The 16693-nt window shown below is 41.5% G+C and overlaps 1 protein-coding gene across 1 annotated transcript in view; it reads right to left on the reverse strand.

Moving 5' to 3' along the window:
• psmc6 (proteasome 26S subunit, ATPase 6) overlaps nucleotides 1-16693 on the reverse strand; it is a 44158-nt gene that overhangs the window by 19930 nt on the left and 7535 nt on the right. The window contains exons 4-5 of the mRNA XM_012858820.3: nucleotides 2938-2990; nucleotides 2428-2495 (exon numbers count right to left, since the gene is read on the reverse strand). Coding sequence (XP_012714274.1) covers nucleotides 2428-2495; nucleotides 2938-2990 — 121 coding nt within the window. The remainder of the gene's footprint in view (nucleotides 1-2427; nucleotides 2496-2937; nucleotides 2991-16693) is intronic.

A 16693-nucleotide genomic window follows, 5' to 3' on the forward strand; every position in this document is an offset into this window, starting at 1 on the left:
ATATTGATAATTATTGAAAATATTTAAAACCATATTTTATGTGCAGCTCTGCCTGGACATTTTATGATTTTGCTAAATGATTTAAATTTAATAAAGAACACAAACACAGAATTTCAATTAAATCTTTATTTAACCAACTTTTTTAACCATAACAGAATTTTTTTTTAAGAAAAATAACTTAAGAGACCTGAGTTATATTACTAAATAAGACTTTATTATTAAATAAAGACCAAAATAAATATACCAAATAAATAAATAAATAAAATAGCCTATTTAGGTGGGAATAGTACACTAGTTACTTCTCAGGTTTCATAATTGAGAGGCTGACACAGGTCCGAGGTTGTGGCGTGTAAGAACAGACTGCAGCTGATTTTGCACTGATTCCCGGCACTCGTTGCACAATTTAGGGAGCGCTGTTAGAGAAAAAGTTGCCTCCCGGAACTTTATATCGCGGATCAAGAATAGTGAGTAATTGTTTTAAGCCAGGTTTTTTAACTGCAGACAACAGCAGCATGCCCGCGGTGTCGCACGGGGCTGCACAGCTCGTGCAGCAGCGCGTGCGGTGTGAGCGGCTGAGCGGCTTACGTGATGAAACAAGTTGGTTGCGTTATCAGACTTTATTTTTACCGGTTCCTTGCAAGTTTTACAAATCTCTGGTTTATTTCTGTCAGACTGGCGAACTAGTAAAACCCCGTTTTGGGACCCTTTCCTCCGCCGCTCCTTGCTGCAACATATTCACATGCTCTGTGTTGTGGTTTGAAAGGGCGGCGCTTTGTGACGGCATGCCTGGGTCTGCGATTACGATTGGTCGAGAGGAAGTAGTGACTGTAGCATCAACCAATAAGATAAGGAAGGAAGGAAAACTGTTTCTATAGAACTTTTATCGACCCTATTTTTTCCTATCGCGCCACACGTCTATCGATCGATATATATTGTTATTGAATTATCGTCCAGCCCTTGCTCAGATAATAAAAAACAACATCAGCTACCATAACTATGCAGACGACACACAGCTCTACATCACCATGTCACCAGGTGACTGTGGACCAGTTCAGGCACTGAATAAATGCCTAGAAGAAATCAATGCCTGGATGTGCCAAAATGTTCTTCAGTTGAATAAAAACAAAACTGAAGTAATAATATTTGGACTAATAGGAGAGATCAAAAGTTAGCACACAGCTTCCGTCGCTTCAGCTAGGAACCAATGATCAGGCCCGAAATCTGGGTGTAGTGATGGACTCAGACCTGAACCTCCAAAAGCATCTAAAGACAATTACAAGGTCAACTTTCTATCACCTGAAGAACATTTCCAGGATTAAAGGACTAATGTCTCAGCAGGATCTGGAAAAACTAATCCATGCGTTTATTTTTAGTAGAATTGATTACTGCAACGGTGTTTTCACAGGTCTGCCTAAAAAGTGGATCAGACAGCTGCAGCTGATCCAGAACGCTGCTGCCCGCGTCCTCACTAAGATTAAGAAAGTAGAGCACATCACCCCAGTTCTAAAGTCCTTACACTGGCTCCCTGTATCTCAGAGAATAGACTTTAAAATACTTCTGTTAGTCTATAAATCCCTGAATGGCTTAGCACCTAAATACATTACAGACTTGTTATCAGGGCATCAACCCTCCAGACCACTAAGGTCTTCCAGCCTGCTCTGCATACTCAGAACACAGAACTAAACAAGGAGAAGCAGCACTTAGTTCCTATGCTCCACTGATCTGGAACAAACTTCCAGAAAACTGTAAAGGTGTGGAAAGCCTGAGTTCCTTTAAATCAAGATTAAAAACACATTTGTTTAGGATTGCCTTCAACTGTTCTAGTTAACTGAATCACCACTTTTTTGTTCTTTTTTTCTATCTACATTTTATTCCTACTTGCTTTTATTCTGTTTTATTTTGCTATATTTTAATCATGTAAAGCCCTTTGCATTGTCTTTGTACTAAATTGTGCTATATAAATAAATTTGCCTTGCCTTGCCTATGGTAACAGTACAATTAAAGAGGGTTCACTGCTCCATTGGGAGCAGGTGAACGGACATGCCTTCGCATGGCCTTCGCTTACTTCTGCAGGTTTGGAACCCTAATAATCACACCAACAACAATAATGATAATAATAAAGGTCGAAAGGCTGATAAATGGCTGAGAACCACTGCTTTGGAATATTTCTGTCCCTTCTTTGAGGGTGCATGTTTTCCAAAAAGTTGTTTTGTACTTCAGCTTTGGAACATAAATATATTCAAAACCAATGTTTGAACATCAGTAACCAGTAGCTCATACTGTTAACTGTGATGCAATTATATTATGTTATCTAAAGCAAAAATAAACTGTTTTGCACATGTCCGTGTGAGCACCAAAGACAGACTTCCAAACTACTTCTCTCCACAAGTAAAGCAGTTGTGGGTGATGCGCAAGTCACCAGCCTACCTCATTATAGTCAGTGTAGTCATGTCCAAAGCCACTCTGGTGCCTGGCTTCAGCTGTGATTTGTCCAACTGAAAGGATAAATACTTCAGTCATTTCATCTTGTCAACTCAGTGTTTTCTTACAAATATTTTTTGCAGTCTAAACCAACAAGTAAAAGTATTTTATTATCCACAGGTGGCACATCCCAAATGCAGCAGGCACGGTTATGTTAAAAAATGTTTGCCAAGACATTTCAGAGTGTGAAAGTTTTCTTACATCTTGAAAAACCATCAATAAGAATATCTCAATCAATATTTGTTTTACTCAACTACTGACCTGAATTAGTTTCATGTAATATTAGACTCTGGGGAGTTTTATTCTGATTCCTGTGTTTTCCACTAAATAGACAGCTGCATCCCAACACTGTTGTACAGCTGAATCAACACTAACATCTATAGAAATTACTAAATTACTCTTCCATGCTCTGTTAAGCTTTTGCTTAATTAAAACCTTTCCAAAATATGCACTTACCTGTCTGCGACATCCAACCACATATCGCGGCCCATTGGTGGCTTTCACAATGACTGGTTGGAAGTGCAAAAAAACAAAATATAAATCTCACAGGTATCACATGTGAAACTTTGAACAGCTATAAGCAGTCAAGATCTTCAGTACAGGAGAGACCATTATTAAAAATGTAGGTAGGAATTCCCAAATGGGGATTAAATACACATGCAGCTCTTTGACAGATATACAAGATTTATGAGACAGATTAACTAAAGAAATCACTCTCTCCAAAAATAAGACTCAACAGCAAAAGGTTTCCAGAGTTTCCTTTTTTCACCTCCGGAATATCACCAAAATTAGAAACATTCTGTCCAGGGGTGATGCTGAAAAACTGGTCCATGCATTTGTTACTTCAAGGCTGGACTATTGTAATTCTTTACTATCAGGAAGTCCACAAAATGCAGTTCAAAGTCTTCAGCTGATCCAAAATGCTGCAGCAAGAGTTCTGATGAAAATCAACAAGAGGGATCATATTTCTCCTATTTTAGCTTCCCTTCATTGGCATCATGTTACATCTAGAATAGAATTTAAAATTCTTCTTCTAACGTATAAAGCCCTTAATAATCAAGCTCCATCATATATCAGAGCTCTGATTACCCCGTATGTTCCTAACAGAGCACTTCGCTCTCAGACTGCAGGTCTGCTGATGGTTCCTAGAGTCTCTAAAAGTAGAATGGGAGGCAGATCCTTTAGCTATCAGGCTCCTCTCCTGTGGAACCAACTCCCAGTTTTGGTCCGTGAGGCAGACACCCTATCTATTTTTAAGACTAATCTTAAAACTTTCCTTTTTGACAAAGCTTTTAGTTGGAGTGGCTCATGTTACCCTGAGCTATCTCTATAGTAATGCTGCTATAGGTGTAGGCTACTGGAGGACATCAGGGCCTATTTTTCTCACTCTACTGATTTCTACTGTTCTCTAGTTTTGCATTGCTTGTCATTTCAGCTTTTAACTTTTTGTTCTCTTTCTTTTTTCTTCATAGTAGGTACACCTGGTCTGGCGTTCTGTTAACTGTGACATCATCCAGAGAAGACGGCTCACCCGCAACTACCATCTAACGTAGAACAGATTACTGGATCAATGTGTGCTTCTGTGCTTTTTTGTCTGTCTTGTTGTGTCTCTGCTCTGTCTTCTGTAACCCCCAGTCGGTCAAGGCAGATGACCGTTCATACTGAGCCCGGTTCTGCTGGAGGTTTTTCCTTCCCGTTAATGGGGAGTTTTTCTTTCCACTGTTGCTTCATGCTTGCTCAGTATGAGGGATTGCAGCAAAGCCATGTACAATGCAGACGACTCTTCCTGTGGCTCTACGTTTCTCCAGGAGTGAATGCTGCTTGTCGGGACTTTGATGCAATCAACTGGTTTCCTTATATAGGACATTTTTGACCAATCTGTATAATATGATTGATTTGACTTTGTAAAGTGCCTTGAGATGACATGTTTCATGAATTGGTGCTATATAAATAAAATTGAATTGAAAAACAGATTGTGGAGCTTTTAGAAAAAGATAATATTTATTTACTCAAGTCAAAGGTAACCTGATGATTAAAATGATTACTGCTTCAGTTGATATATTCATATTTAAAAAGTTTAATGTAGGCACATTGTACGATCTGCTTACGTCGTACAACAAAAATCAACTTTATTGTGCACCACATAACCATCGACCAGCCATCTATAGTATCTACAGCAGGATACTGGACCTCGAGGTCCGGTGTTCAGGAACTTTTAGCTCTGTCCCTGATCCAACACACCCAAATAAAAGGACTGAATTAGCTCCTTAGTAAGCAGTCAAGTGCTCTAGAGTCCTGCTGATGACCTAATTATTTGACTCAGGTGTGTTTGAGAAGAGACATATATAAAAGTTGTATGACAATGGAACTTGAGGACTGGAATTGAAGATCCCTGATCTGCAGCATCCTGGCTGTATTTATAATACAAAAACAAAATCAGCTGTTCAGCCATATGCTCTACTCTTCAATCAAATCCATCCAAAATAAAACCAATCTCAAAAAAGTTTAACAATATAGTCCATTAATAAATTTTAGAGTTATTTTTAGATGAATCAGTTTAATCAAATCAATGTCCTTTCATAAATAATTTTAAGGAATTATTTCACTAAAATTCCTTTAGAGCATCAAAGTCTGCTGTATGCACAAAAATCATTTTAAAAAACTCTAACAGGAAGGAAAAAAATGCATTGGGACCCAAATTACCAGTCATGGTCTACGCTGCCACAATAAGAGCAATAATAAAAGTTGTCACCAGGCTGTGCCTGGCTTGCAATGTGACATGCACACAGTTGTTCATCAAACTGGTCAATGCTCCGTGTGGCAGTGTGCTTATAGACCCCTTGCAACCACGTGACTCCGTTACCCAGAACCTCTTGCGTGGCGGCCATATTGGTTGGCAGCCACCCTTACCAACATGCAATCCAAGCCTTATGTGGATGAGTTGCAGCCTTCTGATAAGGCAGTTTACTTCGCTAAATGTACAAGGATTGGTAATGCGGACCCTTTGGCTCTTCCTGATAAGGATTTTTCTAGCAATCCCGATGATTGGCCATCAGTTTGCTATGCGGATCTGGTAAACTACCTTGTGTTGTCACCCACCCCAACATATAGTGGCGATCAGATGAAGGCGTACAAGAGTTTGGAAGCGCACAAACAGTTCACTGCCGGATGGATACGTGAACTGTTTGTTTGTTACCTGAATAATGTAGCAGTTGTCCGTGGAAGGGTGAGTTTAATATTGTTTAGTCGGCCGTCGTGAGGTTTTCGTGAGCGCATCCTGCTGTTCAAGCAGAGCTACGAGGGGGCGACCTCCGCTCCTCTCCGTCCCCGGCCCCACGGGGCCCGAACGTCGGTCGGCTCGCGGAGGTGTTGGGGAGGGCAAGCGCTCGGGTCTGCGCGAGGCGCTGGCCGCCTGTTTCGGCACGCCTCCGCTCGCGGGGCGGGCGACCTGCCGTGCCGCGCGGCCGCGGTGCGTGAGCTGGGCTCGACCCCCTGCTCTGGTTCCCTGTTCACCCACCGTCGCTCGCCTGCCTCTGCCACCACAGCGAGCGGTCCCAGAGGGGGCACGACGTACAGTGTGTACAGTCCGGTCGCGTCCGAGCGTCGCGCCGCACAGATCGTGAGCGATGAACTTTTTAAACCCCGCGGTTCCGTTGTTAGCACACTGCCAGTCTATTATGGTAGGCAACCTATAGAACGACTTTTTGTCCCTCCCAGCACGATTCCCGCAACCAACAATGCAACAGGTTTGCACCATATTGAACAATCGCTCCGCCGGCCATGCGAGTAATAAGCTAACTGTGCCAGTGCAGTGGTGGGCTGTCACGCTAGCGTGCCCACCGAGATGGAGGCGCGCACCCCCGATCACGTGACTGTGACGTCAGATGCAAGGGGTCTATTCTGACCAGAGCAAACAGGACTGGCTATCTCTGACAAGATTTGATTCAGAAATCCAAAACTTATTCCTTTTTTTCTTTTTTCGCATTTGGAACCTGTGGAGCCCATCATACCATAATCACTCTGATCAGAAGACATGGGACGTAGCAGCTGTCACACAGATATTTATTCTAAATATCTTACACTGTCTGATATAGGTCATCTTTGCAAGACGCTAAGAACAGCTGTCCTAGAAGCTGTCTCACGGTGTGACGTAAGACCACAAATTTAAAGCCACGAGCAAAGATTTCTCCACAATTTTACAACAGTCATCTTTAGTCTGCGACAGCCCATGATCACACAGAGGGTGTAAAACTGCTTGTGCCTAATTCATATCAGAATATAGATGCAGTAAAACACGTTAAAATTAAGATTTTCAAATAACTATTAACCCCTCAAGCCCACCTATACCAGTACGGGCTACGAGGGGTGGGGCAACAGCCCTTTTTTGTCCAACTTTATAGCAGGACACTAAAGCAGGGGTCACTAATTAAAAATCAGCGGGGTCTGAATAACAAAAATCAACAACCAGTAAAGGTCCGGACACATTTTTAATTACAATCCGTTACTTCAAACAGTATTTAACACTGAAATAAAATGTTTATGCATCCACCTTATACATTGACTTTTTAAACAAAAACAAAAAACAAAACATAAAAATAGAACGTTTTTCTATTTTAAAATCCAAAGTGCTTTTTGATTTTGCTTTTTCTTCCCTAAAAAGTAGCCAGCAGCAACAACCCTGACTGACAGCTCTTTGGCTAATTTGTATCACGTGCATCCTGGTGCCTGACGCTCAAGAGGGCTTTGCCATATTAACAAGAGAAGCGGCGCAAGTGAAGTTAGCACAGGGGTTGAAGCAAAAATAATGCTTGACTGAAAGATTTTTCTCGCCAACCCATTTATTCCCGGGGCCGTGGACATCATGCCGCATTAGTTGGCTCACTTGCTTAGTGTGCAAAGTCAACCAAATCTGGAAGCTACTTTTAAAATATCCATTGAAAATTCCTGTATCTTTGCCACCTTTCAGCTTTAGAGCCTTTGCATCATCCTGGACAGCCTCTCCATCACTTTCCACATCATCATCTGGGTTACTTTCATCTATGCAGCATCAAGTTCTTCCTTCACACTTTTGACAAACTGGTCCACTGTCCACTTTACAATCCCAGCTCCCTTTCCTCCCCGTCTTCCGGAAAACCTCCATAAACTGCAGCTGGTTCGAAGGACAGCAGCTTCATCATTACATCATCTCCTTCACACCTGTACATCAACTCCATTGGCTCCCTGTCACATTCAATATAAACCAATATTATGATCATACAAGGCCAACCACAGCCTTAGAAATGCAGGACACATCATCAACACTATCATGATATAATACATTTTAATTTGACACAGATTGCACATGACAATAATCGGTCTCTGCTTTGCCCGTTATTGTTCACCAATTAATCATTACAGTTTATAAAAAGGCATGATTTAACTTTTTTGAAGCTTAATAAAATGGTTATATTTCAGCCCAGTGACTGGAGACCTGTCCAGGATGAACCGTCCGCGCTCCACTTTAACTTCATAAAAAAACTCTGAGAATCGCCTTTCTCTGGCCTCACCCAGTTAGAACCCGTTCTGCAGTCCATGTTGTAGCTGCAGTTTATTTATTTTATCTTTTTGATGTAGTTTTCTTAACAATTCTGTAAAAATCAAAATCCTTGTCATTTTATTTAGTGTCCTGGAGCGCAGCTGCTCATCAGGTGAACACTGCTGCATACTGACTGACAGCCGATGCAGCTCTGCCTTCTTTGTTTCTGAACAGCGCAGTTTTTTTTTTCTTCTTTTACTTTTTCCGGATCGAACCCAGTCAAATGCGGGACATCGTTTCACTTTCCAACTCTTCTACTTCAAGGGTCATGCTAAATTAGCCTGAGCTAGCGCGTTACTCTTTGTGTTTTAAATAAAACATAATAGCGAATCACGAGGAGATCCCTGGTTGGTCGCCGCGTTTATCAGCAAGGGAATAAACGCTGACAGGCGACATGGCCACAGGTGGAAATAACTCATTAACTGCAGGAGCAGCGACAGAAACACTTACCGAGGGAAGTCGTCAGTTGTTCTAAACGCTAAGCTTTCTGACCTGCTGGTTTGCATTAATCCAAAGAAAACCTTTGACCATCGCTACTCTCATTTATACCATCTGTGGCCAGTTTAAAACGCTCTCCCAAAAGTTAAAATGATTGAACACCGATAAACCTCAGGCTGTGGCAATGTTCGCTTTGCAAAGACCCGCCCTACTCTCTTTCTGATTGGCTAATGTCCCGGCTCTGCCAGGTTTAATTGGTTGAGAGCAGCTTCAGTTTAAAACCTTGAATAAAAAGTCTAGACGGGACAATTTCCAAATGACAGAAATCCGTTGCAGCAGCGGAGAACTTATACCCCTGAGTTAGACACTGCCGTTGGACATGCAGCAATATATAAATGTTTTAAATCAGGTTGGGTCCGGATTGGCCAGCAGGTGGGTCCGGATCCGGACCCCGGTCCGCTAATCCGTGACTTCTGCTTTAAAGTTTCTAAAACAAGTCAAATTGTTTTAATACATACTTTTTGGTTCTACAGCACTTCAGAAACAGAAGATGCCATTTAAATGTCTATCACAAATTGTTGACTCAGAAAAATGCTTTACTATGCTCCGCCCAATCCCCCCCATGGCTGGTATAGGGTAGTTCACGCGTGACGTCAGCGCTATATCCGGGTCCCGCGGGTAGGCAAAAAACAGTACTGTTCTCGTCTACTACATTACAAAACGGGTGATTTAGAGCGTACTTTTAGTTAGTTTATTTTTGGAATCTAAACAATGCCTACGACTTGTTGTGCTCCCGGTTGCACACAGAGGCATTCCAAATCGTTGGATGTACGTTTCTTTCGTTTACCGAAGGAGGAAGGACGAAGAAAGAAATGGATATTTTCAATGAAAAGAGCGCAGGCAGACCCTCCCAATGGACTGGGGGAGCCATCATTCTACGAGAGAATTTGCAGTCTACACTTCATCTCCGGTAAATTACAACTTAATTCTGCTCTAGTCATTGTTCTACTTAAATAGCGGCGGAGGGGAGGTAGTTATCGCTACACGGGCCGCTTCTCCGGCCCGTGTAGCGATAGCTACAGCCGCCGCCGCTGTCTGAAGCAGCAGCCGCGGCGGCGGAGAGCCGCCGCTGTCTGAAGCAGCAACAGCTACACGGGCCGGAGAAGCCGCTGTTGCTGCTTCAGACAGCGGCGGAGGGGAGGTAGCTATCGCTACACGGGCCGGAGATACAAGGGGTCTGTAGCCGCCGCTGTCTGGAGCAGCACCCGCTTCCTGCTGCTCCAGACAGCGGCGGCTCTCCGGTCAGTGTAGCGATCACAACCTCCCCTCCGCTCGTTCACAGGCGCTAGTACTTCTGTGTTTACGCTGCAATGTCGCCGACACCTCCACCCATTTTAACAAGACAAAAACACCTAAATAATCCGTAGTGAGTGATGTTTTTTTAACCTACCGGGCGGGTCTTCCTCTCTGCTTTGTGCTGTTACACAAACATGTCTGAACATCCATCCATCCATTTTCTGACCCTCTTAATCCCTCATGGCGTCGCGGGCGTTGCTGGAGCCTTTTTCCTGATATAAAATAATTGCAGCCGTCCAGTGGTTTCATGGCTTTCGTGCTCTCTTGTCCGTACTGGCCTGCGTGTTTATAAAGCAGCTGTGTCGCAGTACGGAGCACTTGGCCAGCGTTTCACAGACTCGCTCCGTCCCTTCAGGATTTTGCTGTATAAATCTGGCAATCTGATACCATCAACTTACTCTTAAAACGATCTTGTGATACGTTATCTAAAGAAGAAAAATACCTGGAGAACTCGTCATTTCGTCAAATGGCGTGCCAACCAATATGGCCGCCGCGCAAGGGGTTCTGGGTAACGGAGTCACGTGGTTGCAAGGGGTCTATTAGCTGGAACAAAAATAGTTAATGGGCAGGTTGTAAAAAAATTGGGAAGCTTTTCACAACATTTGTTGGGCTTTTAGAAAGAATTACTAACAAAATATATCAAAATAGTTGTCAACGTCGGACAGGAAACCAAAACATTTTAATAAAATGCCATCTCCTACAACTCATACTGGTCAATTTATTTTTTTAAATAAGTCGAATCTGTCGATCTGACATCATCATTGAATAGTAGTTATAATGAATAATATTGATTGGTATGATAAAACAAGTAAAGAATAATGGTTAATCAAGTGGTTGGTCAGTGTAAATGCCCAGGAGGGGTTGAGTTCTACTTATCAACTTAAAAATATTTCATGACTGCATGTAAGAGATATGTTTAATTGACCTATACTGAGAGAAATTAAGTTTATATTAAGGTAGATTTACAACTCATGTTGGGAAGCTATTTATAAATACATTTTTTCCGGTTGATATATCATGATTGTTAAAGAGATTGTGTGTGTTATGTGGTTTGTCTGATTGCATATTTAGTTCGGAGGCCGTATGCACAGTTTTTTTCTTTGCTTCAGTGCAGTTGTGTGCTAATGGCATATTCTTATGTTTAATAGTTCTTATGTGTTTAATAGTTCTGTGCTTTAAACGTGAGAGTTTGAGATTTGGGCTTTTTTTTCTTTTAAGTTGGGCAGGTTTTATGTTGGGTTACTGGAAACTATCAGTGAGATAGGGTAACCTGTAGTGCTGTGTCTTGACTCAAAGTCCAGCATAAGCTACACGCTTATTAGCATGAGATCAGGCTGAACACTGACTGAAGTAAAAATTCACACTAAAAGAGGTTCTGTAATTACAGCAGGCATGGAGCGCAAGGAGCAGAACAAAGCAGAGTTCCCTTCTGTCTGCAAGTAACCCAAGTTTCTCCAGTTTGGCAGTAGATCTGCTTCTGGTGCTGCTAACTGTCGTAGTTAATCCTCCTAGCATCAATGTTTACTCCACTTTAGACTTCAGTGCTGACATTTCAAACAGTAATTAATTGCGCTGCTTCCAGCTCGCTCTTGTCTGCTTCGTATTCACTTCTTGTAATTGTTTGGTAATCAGACCAAATTTCCATCCCGCTCTACCGACACCAACGGTGACCACAGCCGAACACCGCGTCGGCGACTGAAGGCTATAACTCAGTGTCCCGCCCCACTCCATCTGTGATTGGCTAGCATGTTGCCTTCAGTCGTTGATTTGATTGGTTAAATTGTATGATTGACACATCAAAGATAGTACTAATAGAACGATGGCCACTCCGAGGTATATATATAAAAACAAAAGACAGCTTCCAGTCGGGGACTTCCGGTTTAACTCATGGAGTAGACAGACGCACGAGAAACTTCTCTTCCGAAATGATAGCATAACTCCCTCTATCCAACTCGATAACGTAGCATCCGATTGATAGAAATAGCGGAGGGAGGGAACGATACATCTCCGAGGCCAATTCAAAATAAAAATGCCAAAAACTCAAGATAAAAGCTCTTCGTCAACGAAAGCTAAAGTCGAAGCTGTACAAGCTAGCACCTGCGCTAGCATGGAACCTGCCGGCATACTAGAAACAATAAAAGAGTTAACAGAGGACCTAAAGATGGACAACGGGAATCTGAGGGGTGAAATTACACATCTCGGAGAAGAAATAAAAGGCAAACTCGACAACCTCAAAGCCGAGGTACAGAACTTGTCCGAACGAGCGAGATGGAGAACCGAGTGGAGCAGGTGGAGCGATGGTCGGCGGAGGCGACCGAGGTGCTCTGTAACAGCTTAGAGCAACAAACAGAACTGCAGCGCAAAATTACGGACCTAGAAGCCAGAGCCAGAAGAAATAATATACGCATCTTTGGATTGGCGGAGGGAGAAGAAGGAAACTCGCTCCCCCAGTTCATTGAAAAACTTCTCCGGAGAGAGCTGCCCTTACCTCCAGACCTCGACCTGAAAATACAACGAGCCCACAGATCGCTAGCTCCTAAACCCCGAACCGAGGCGCCACCGAGAGCCATCATAATACATTTCCAAGAATACACCACTAAAGAGACGGTGCTGAGGGAAGCATGGAAAAAAGGAAAGATTCAGCAGAGCAACAAGACTCTCTACTTTGACCACGACTATCCTGCAGAGATAGTAAAAAAGAGAAAAGAGTACGCTGGGATAAAGAAAGCACTCAAAGAAAAGAATATCCGCTTTCAGACGCCGTTCACCAAGATGAAAATCCACTGGAGCACCGGAGCCCGGACCTACGACAGCGCACGGGAGGTGCTACGTGAGATGAAAACACGGGGATTTCCCGTGCAGGACCCGGAGCCCGCAGCGGAGGACAGCGACCCGGGTGCACGACTTCGGGATCTTCTGGGATGGCAGCAAGTAAACAACCGAGGATCAGCGCCATCCACCGCACAGAGAGCAAGGGAAAAATTACAAGAATACCACAGGGGACACAGTAAGAAAATCTAACTGGGATATGGAAATAATGTGGTAATTTAACTCAAAAAACTCATTAAAAGATGGCCATTGTGTAATTCAGCAAAGTAATTGGGAGAGAAGGTCTTAGCCATTGAAAATTACCGTTGGACTATAAAAGATGGCAGAGTTGTTTCTTTTTAACAACGTAGTCACTCTTATGGGTGGGTCCTCTCCAGTTCTGAGGTTTCTCCCCCCCGATCTACCAGCGGGGTCACTGTTGAGGAGGTACAAGAGCCCCCTCATCCCTTGGAGGTCAGTTCCGTTATTGTTCAAATGTTTGAATGTTCAAATGTATAGTTGTTTTGTTCTTAAGTTTACGTGGGAAATGTTTGAACGGGGTACACATCTTTGTTACAACTTGGTCCAGGAGTCATAGGGTCACATAGTTTAAGAATTGCTTCGTTAAATGTAAATGGTATGCATAATCCAGTTAAGAGGAGCAGGGTGATTACCAAAATAAAAAAAGAGATAAAACACAGGTGATGTTCTTACAGGAGACTCACATGACACAACAAGAACATAACAAATTAAAAAAATTTGGTTTCTTGAACACATTCTCTAGCTCATGTAAAAACAGTCGCAGGAGGGGAGTGGCTATATTAATCTCAAACTCAGTTAACTTCCATTTAACACATGAAGAAAGAGACAAAGAAGGTAGATATATCCTAATTAAAGGCCGATTAGAAAATAACTTGATTACCATGATAAACATCTATGTGCCACCAGAAAGCGATAGAGGATTCCTCCAAAAATTATTTGATAAAATAGCCGCAGAAAGTGAAGGAATTCTAATCTGTGCTGGAGACTGGAACACAGTATTAAATAATTCTATGGATACTACAAGCAACAGACGGCATTCTACAAAATCAAAAGTTTTAAATATTTTAATAAAAGAAATTGGAACCTATGACGTCTGGAGGGATCTACATAAATCAGAAAAGGACTACACACATTATTCAGCCACACACCAAGTCTATTCTAGAATTGACTTCTTCCTAATGAATAAAGCGGACAGACATAGGGTGAGGGAATGCTCCATAGGAGCAGCGGACCTATCAGACCATAACATTATCTACCTATCCATCAATTTAGGGAACACACCAAAGAACACCTTATGGAAACTAAACATTGGTATCTTAAATAACGAACCTGCTGTAAAAGAGATCAAAAAAGAGATAAAAGACTGTATATCTGATAACCAAAATAGCCAAGTGGACCCCACGATAATGTGGGATACTGTAAAAGCAATAATGAGAGGGAAATTAATATCAAGAACAGCATACTTGAAAAAGAAAAAGAGAACTGATTATGACGAGTTAGTTGAAACATTGAGAAACCTAGAAAAACAACATTTAAACAAAAGGGAGGATAAAACATTAAATCAAATAAGAGAGGTCAAAAAACAAATAGAGAATATTCTGAAAGATGAACAAGAAAAGAAACTCAGAGGAGTAAAACAAAATTATTATGAATCAGGCCCAAAAGCAACTAAAATCTTGGCAAAACGCCTCAGAGCACAACAAATTAAACATTCAATACACAGTATACTAGACCCAAAAAAGAATAAGGTGACAAACAACTTAGAATAAATCCACACAGTCTTTAAAGAATATTACGAATCTTTATACACCCAACCGGACCCGAACGGAGCAATAAACGTAGAAGAATTCCTACATTCGCTAGACCTTCCATCATTGGGAAAAATACAAAATGAGGATTTGACCGCTCCCATAACAAAAAAGGAACTAAACAACGCAATTGGTAAGCTAAAGTCAAACAAGAGCCCAGGGGCAGATGGATTTCCCAACGAGTGGTATAAAATCTTCAAGGAAGACCTTTCCCCAGTAATCTTAAATTCATTCAATTTTACGCTGCGACACGCCATCACCCCCCCCGTCTTGGAAAGAAGCAGTAATCTCTGTTATTGGAAAAGAAGGCAAAAATAAGACATTTTGCGAGTCTTACCGACCAATCTCTGTTTTAAATGTCGATTACAAATTGTTTACCTCTATTCTATCCAAAAGACTTGAACAGCTTTTAACTGACTTGATAGATGATGACCAATCAGGTTTCATTATGGGAAGACAAACACAAGATAATATTAGGCGAACTCTTCATATTATTGACCAAATAAACAGAGGGCATCTATCAGCAGCTTTGATTAGTCTGGACGCGGAAAAAGCGTTTGATAGGGTCTCGTGGTCATTTCTGTACAAAGTATTAGAGAGAATGGGCTTTAACGAACAAATCATAAGATGTATTCAATCACTATATAAAGAGCCCACTGCAAGGATTAAACTTAACGGTCATGTTGGGAGAAGCTTTAATCTGTTTAGAGGCACACGGCAGGGCTGCTGTCTCAGCCCCTCACTATTTGCTATTTATATAGAACCCCTAGCACAATTCATAAGGCAAAACAAACAACTGAAGGGAGTGAACATTGCAGGAGAAGACCATAAAATCGGGCTATTCGCAGATGACGTAATTGTATATCTGCAGAATCCTAATGTAACACTTCCAACATTGTTTTTAAGCTTGGAGGAATATGGGAAAATGTCAGGCTATAAAATCAATATCTCAAAAACACAGCTTTTATCCATAAATTATATTCCGAGTAAGGAAATTAGAAGAAGGTACACACTTAATTGGGAAAATGAATCAATTAAATACTTAGGAGTCACACTTATGCAAGACCTGAGCAAAATTCAGGAAACTAACTACTCCAAAATTAACAATAAGATCCAAAGAGACCTCCTCAAATGGTCAAACTTAATACTGGATTTCAGTTCAAGAATAGAAATAATCGAGATGAATATACTGCCTAGGCTGCTATATCTCTTTCTATCATTGCCATTTAAGATCCCAGAAGTCCAATTTAAAATGTGGAACAAACAAATATCTAGATTTATCTGGGCAGGTAAAAGACCTAGAGTGAAATTCAGGACTCTTCAACTGGATAAAAGAAATGGGGGCCTAGCCCTCCCTAGCTTTAAAGAATATTACTATGCTGCACAACTAAGGTACGTAATCAGCTGGTGTTCTCCTGAGTATGAAGCCAAATGGAAACAAATAGAAACAAACGTATCCCAAATACAACCACAAGCTAGGCTTGGTGAAAAAGAAAGAATAAGTAAAATTGCAGAAAACACCATTTTAGAAGAAACGCTCAAAATATGGTATGAGGTTCGGAAAAATACAAATCAGAAGGGGATAGTAAAATATTGGTATGGCCCTCCCATTCAGCGAGTTTCAAACCAAAGGACACAGATAGCACATTTATTGAATGGAGGAGAAAGGGGATAACAGCTATCTGCACACTAATAGGAGACAAAACATTTAAATCCTTCGACAAAATCAGAAGAGAATTTGAGCTGAATAACAAAGATCTTTTCAGATACCTGCAGCTAAGACATTTCTACACTAATGAGGTGGAGAAAGAATTATCACCGGCAGGAAATGAACTGATTAAATTATTTTCCGATGCATACACGAAAACCCCAACAAAAATTGTCTCTAAGTTGTATAAAAGTCTACAAAGTCGAAACGGAAACGACTCACTATATATAAAATGCAAATGGGAAGCTGAATTAAATGTAGAATTGTCAAAGAGTGACTGGCTTTCAATGTGCAAAACGCAACAGACCTCCACAAGCTCCAGAGGCTGGAGGGAATTCGGCTGGAAAAACCTGGTTCGCTACTTTATAACACCTCAACTGAAAAACAAATTATTTCACACTCAGCAACAATGTTGGAGACAATGTGGACAGATGAACGCCAGTCACTCCCATATATTTTGGAAATGTACAAAAATAC

This window comes from Fundulus heteroclitus, chromosome 16 (genome assembly GCF_011125445.2).
Source record: "Fundulus heteroclitus isolate FHET01 chromosome 16, MU-UCD_Fhet_4.1, whole genome shotgun sequence".
NCBI lineage: Eukaryota > Metazoa > Chordata > Actinopteri > Cyprinodontiformes > Fundulidae > Fundulus > Fundulus heteroclitus.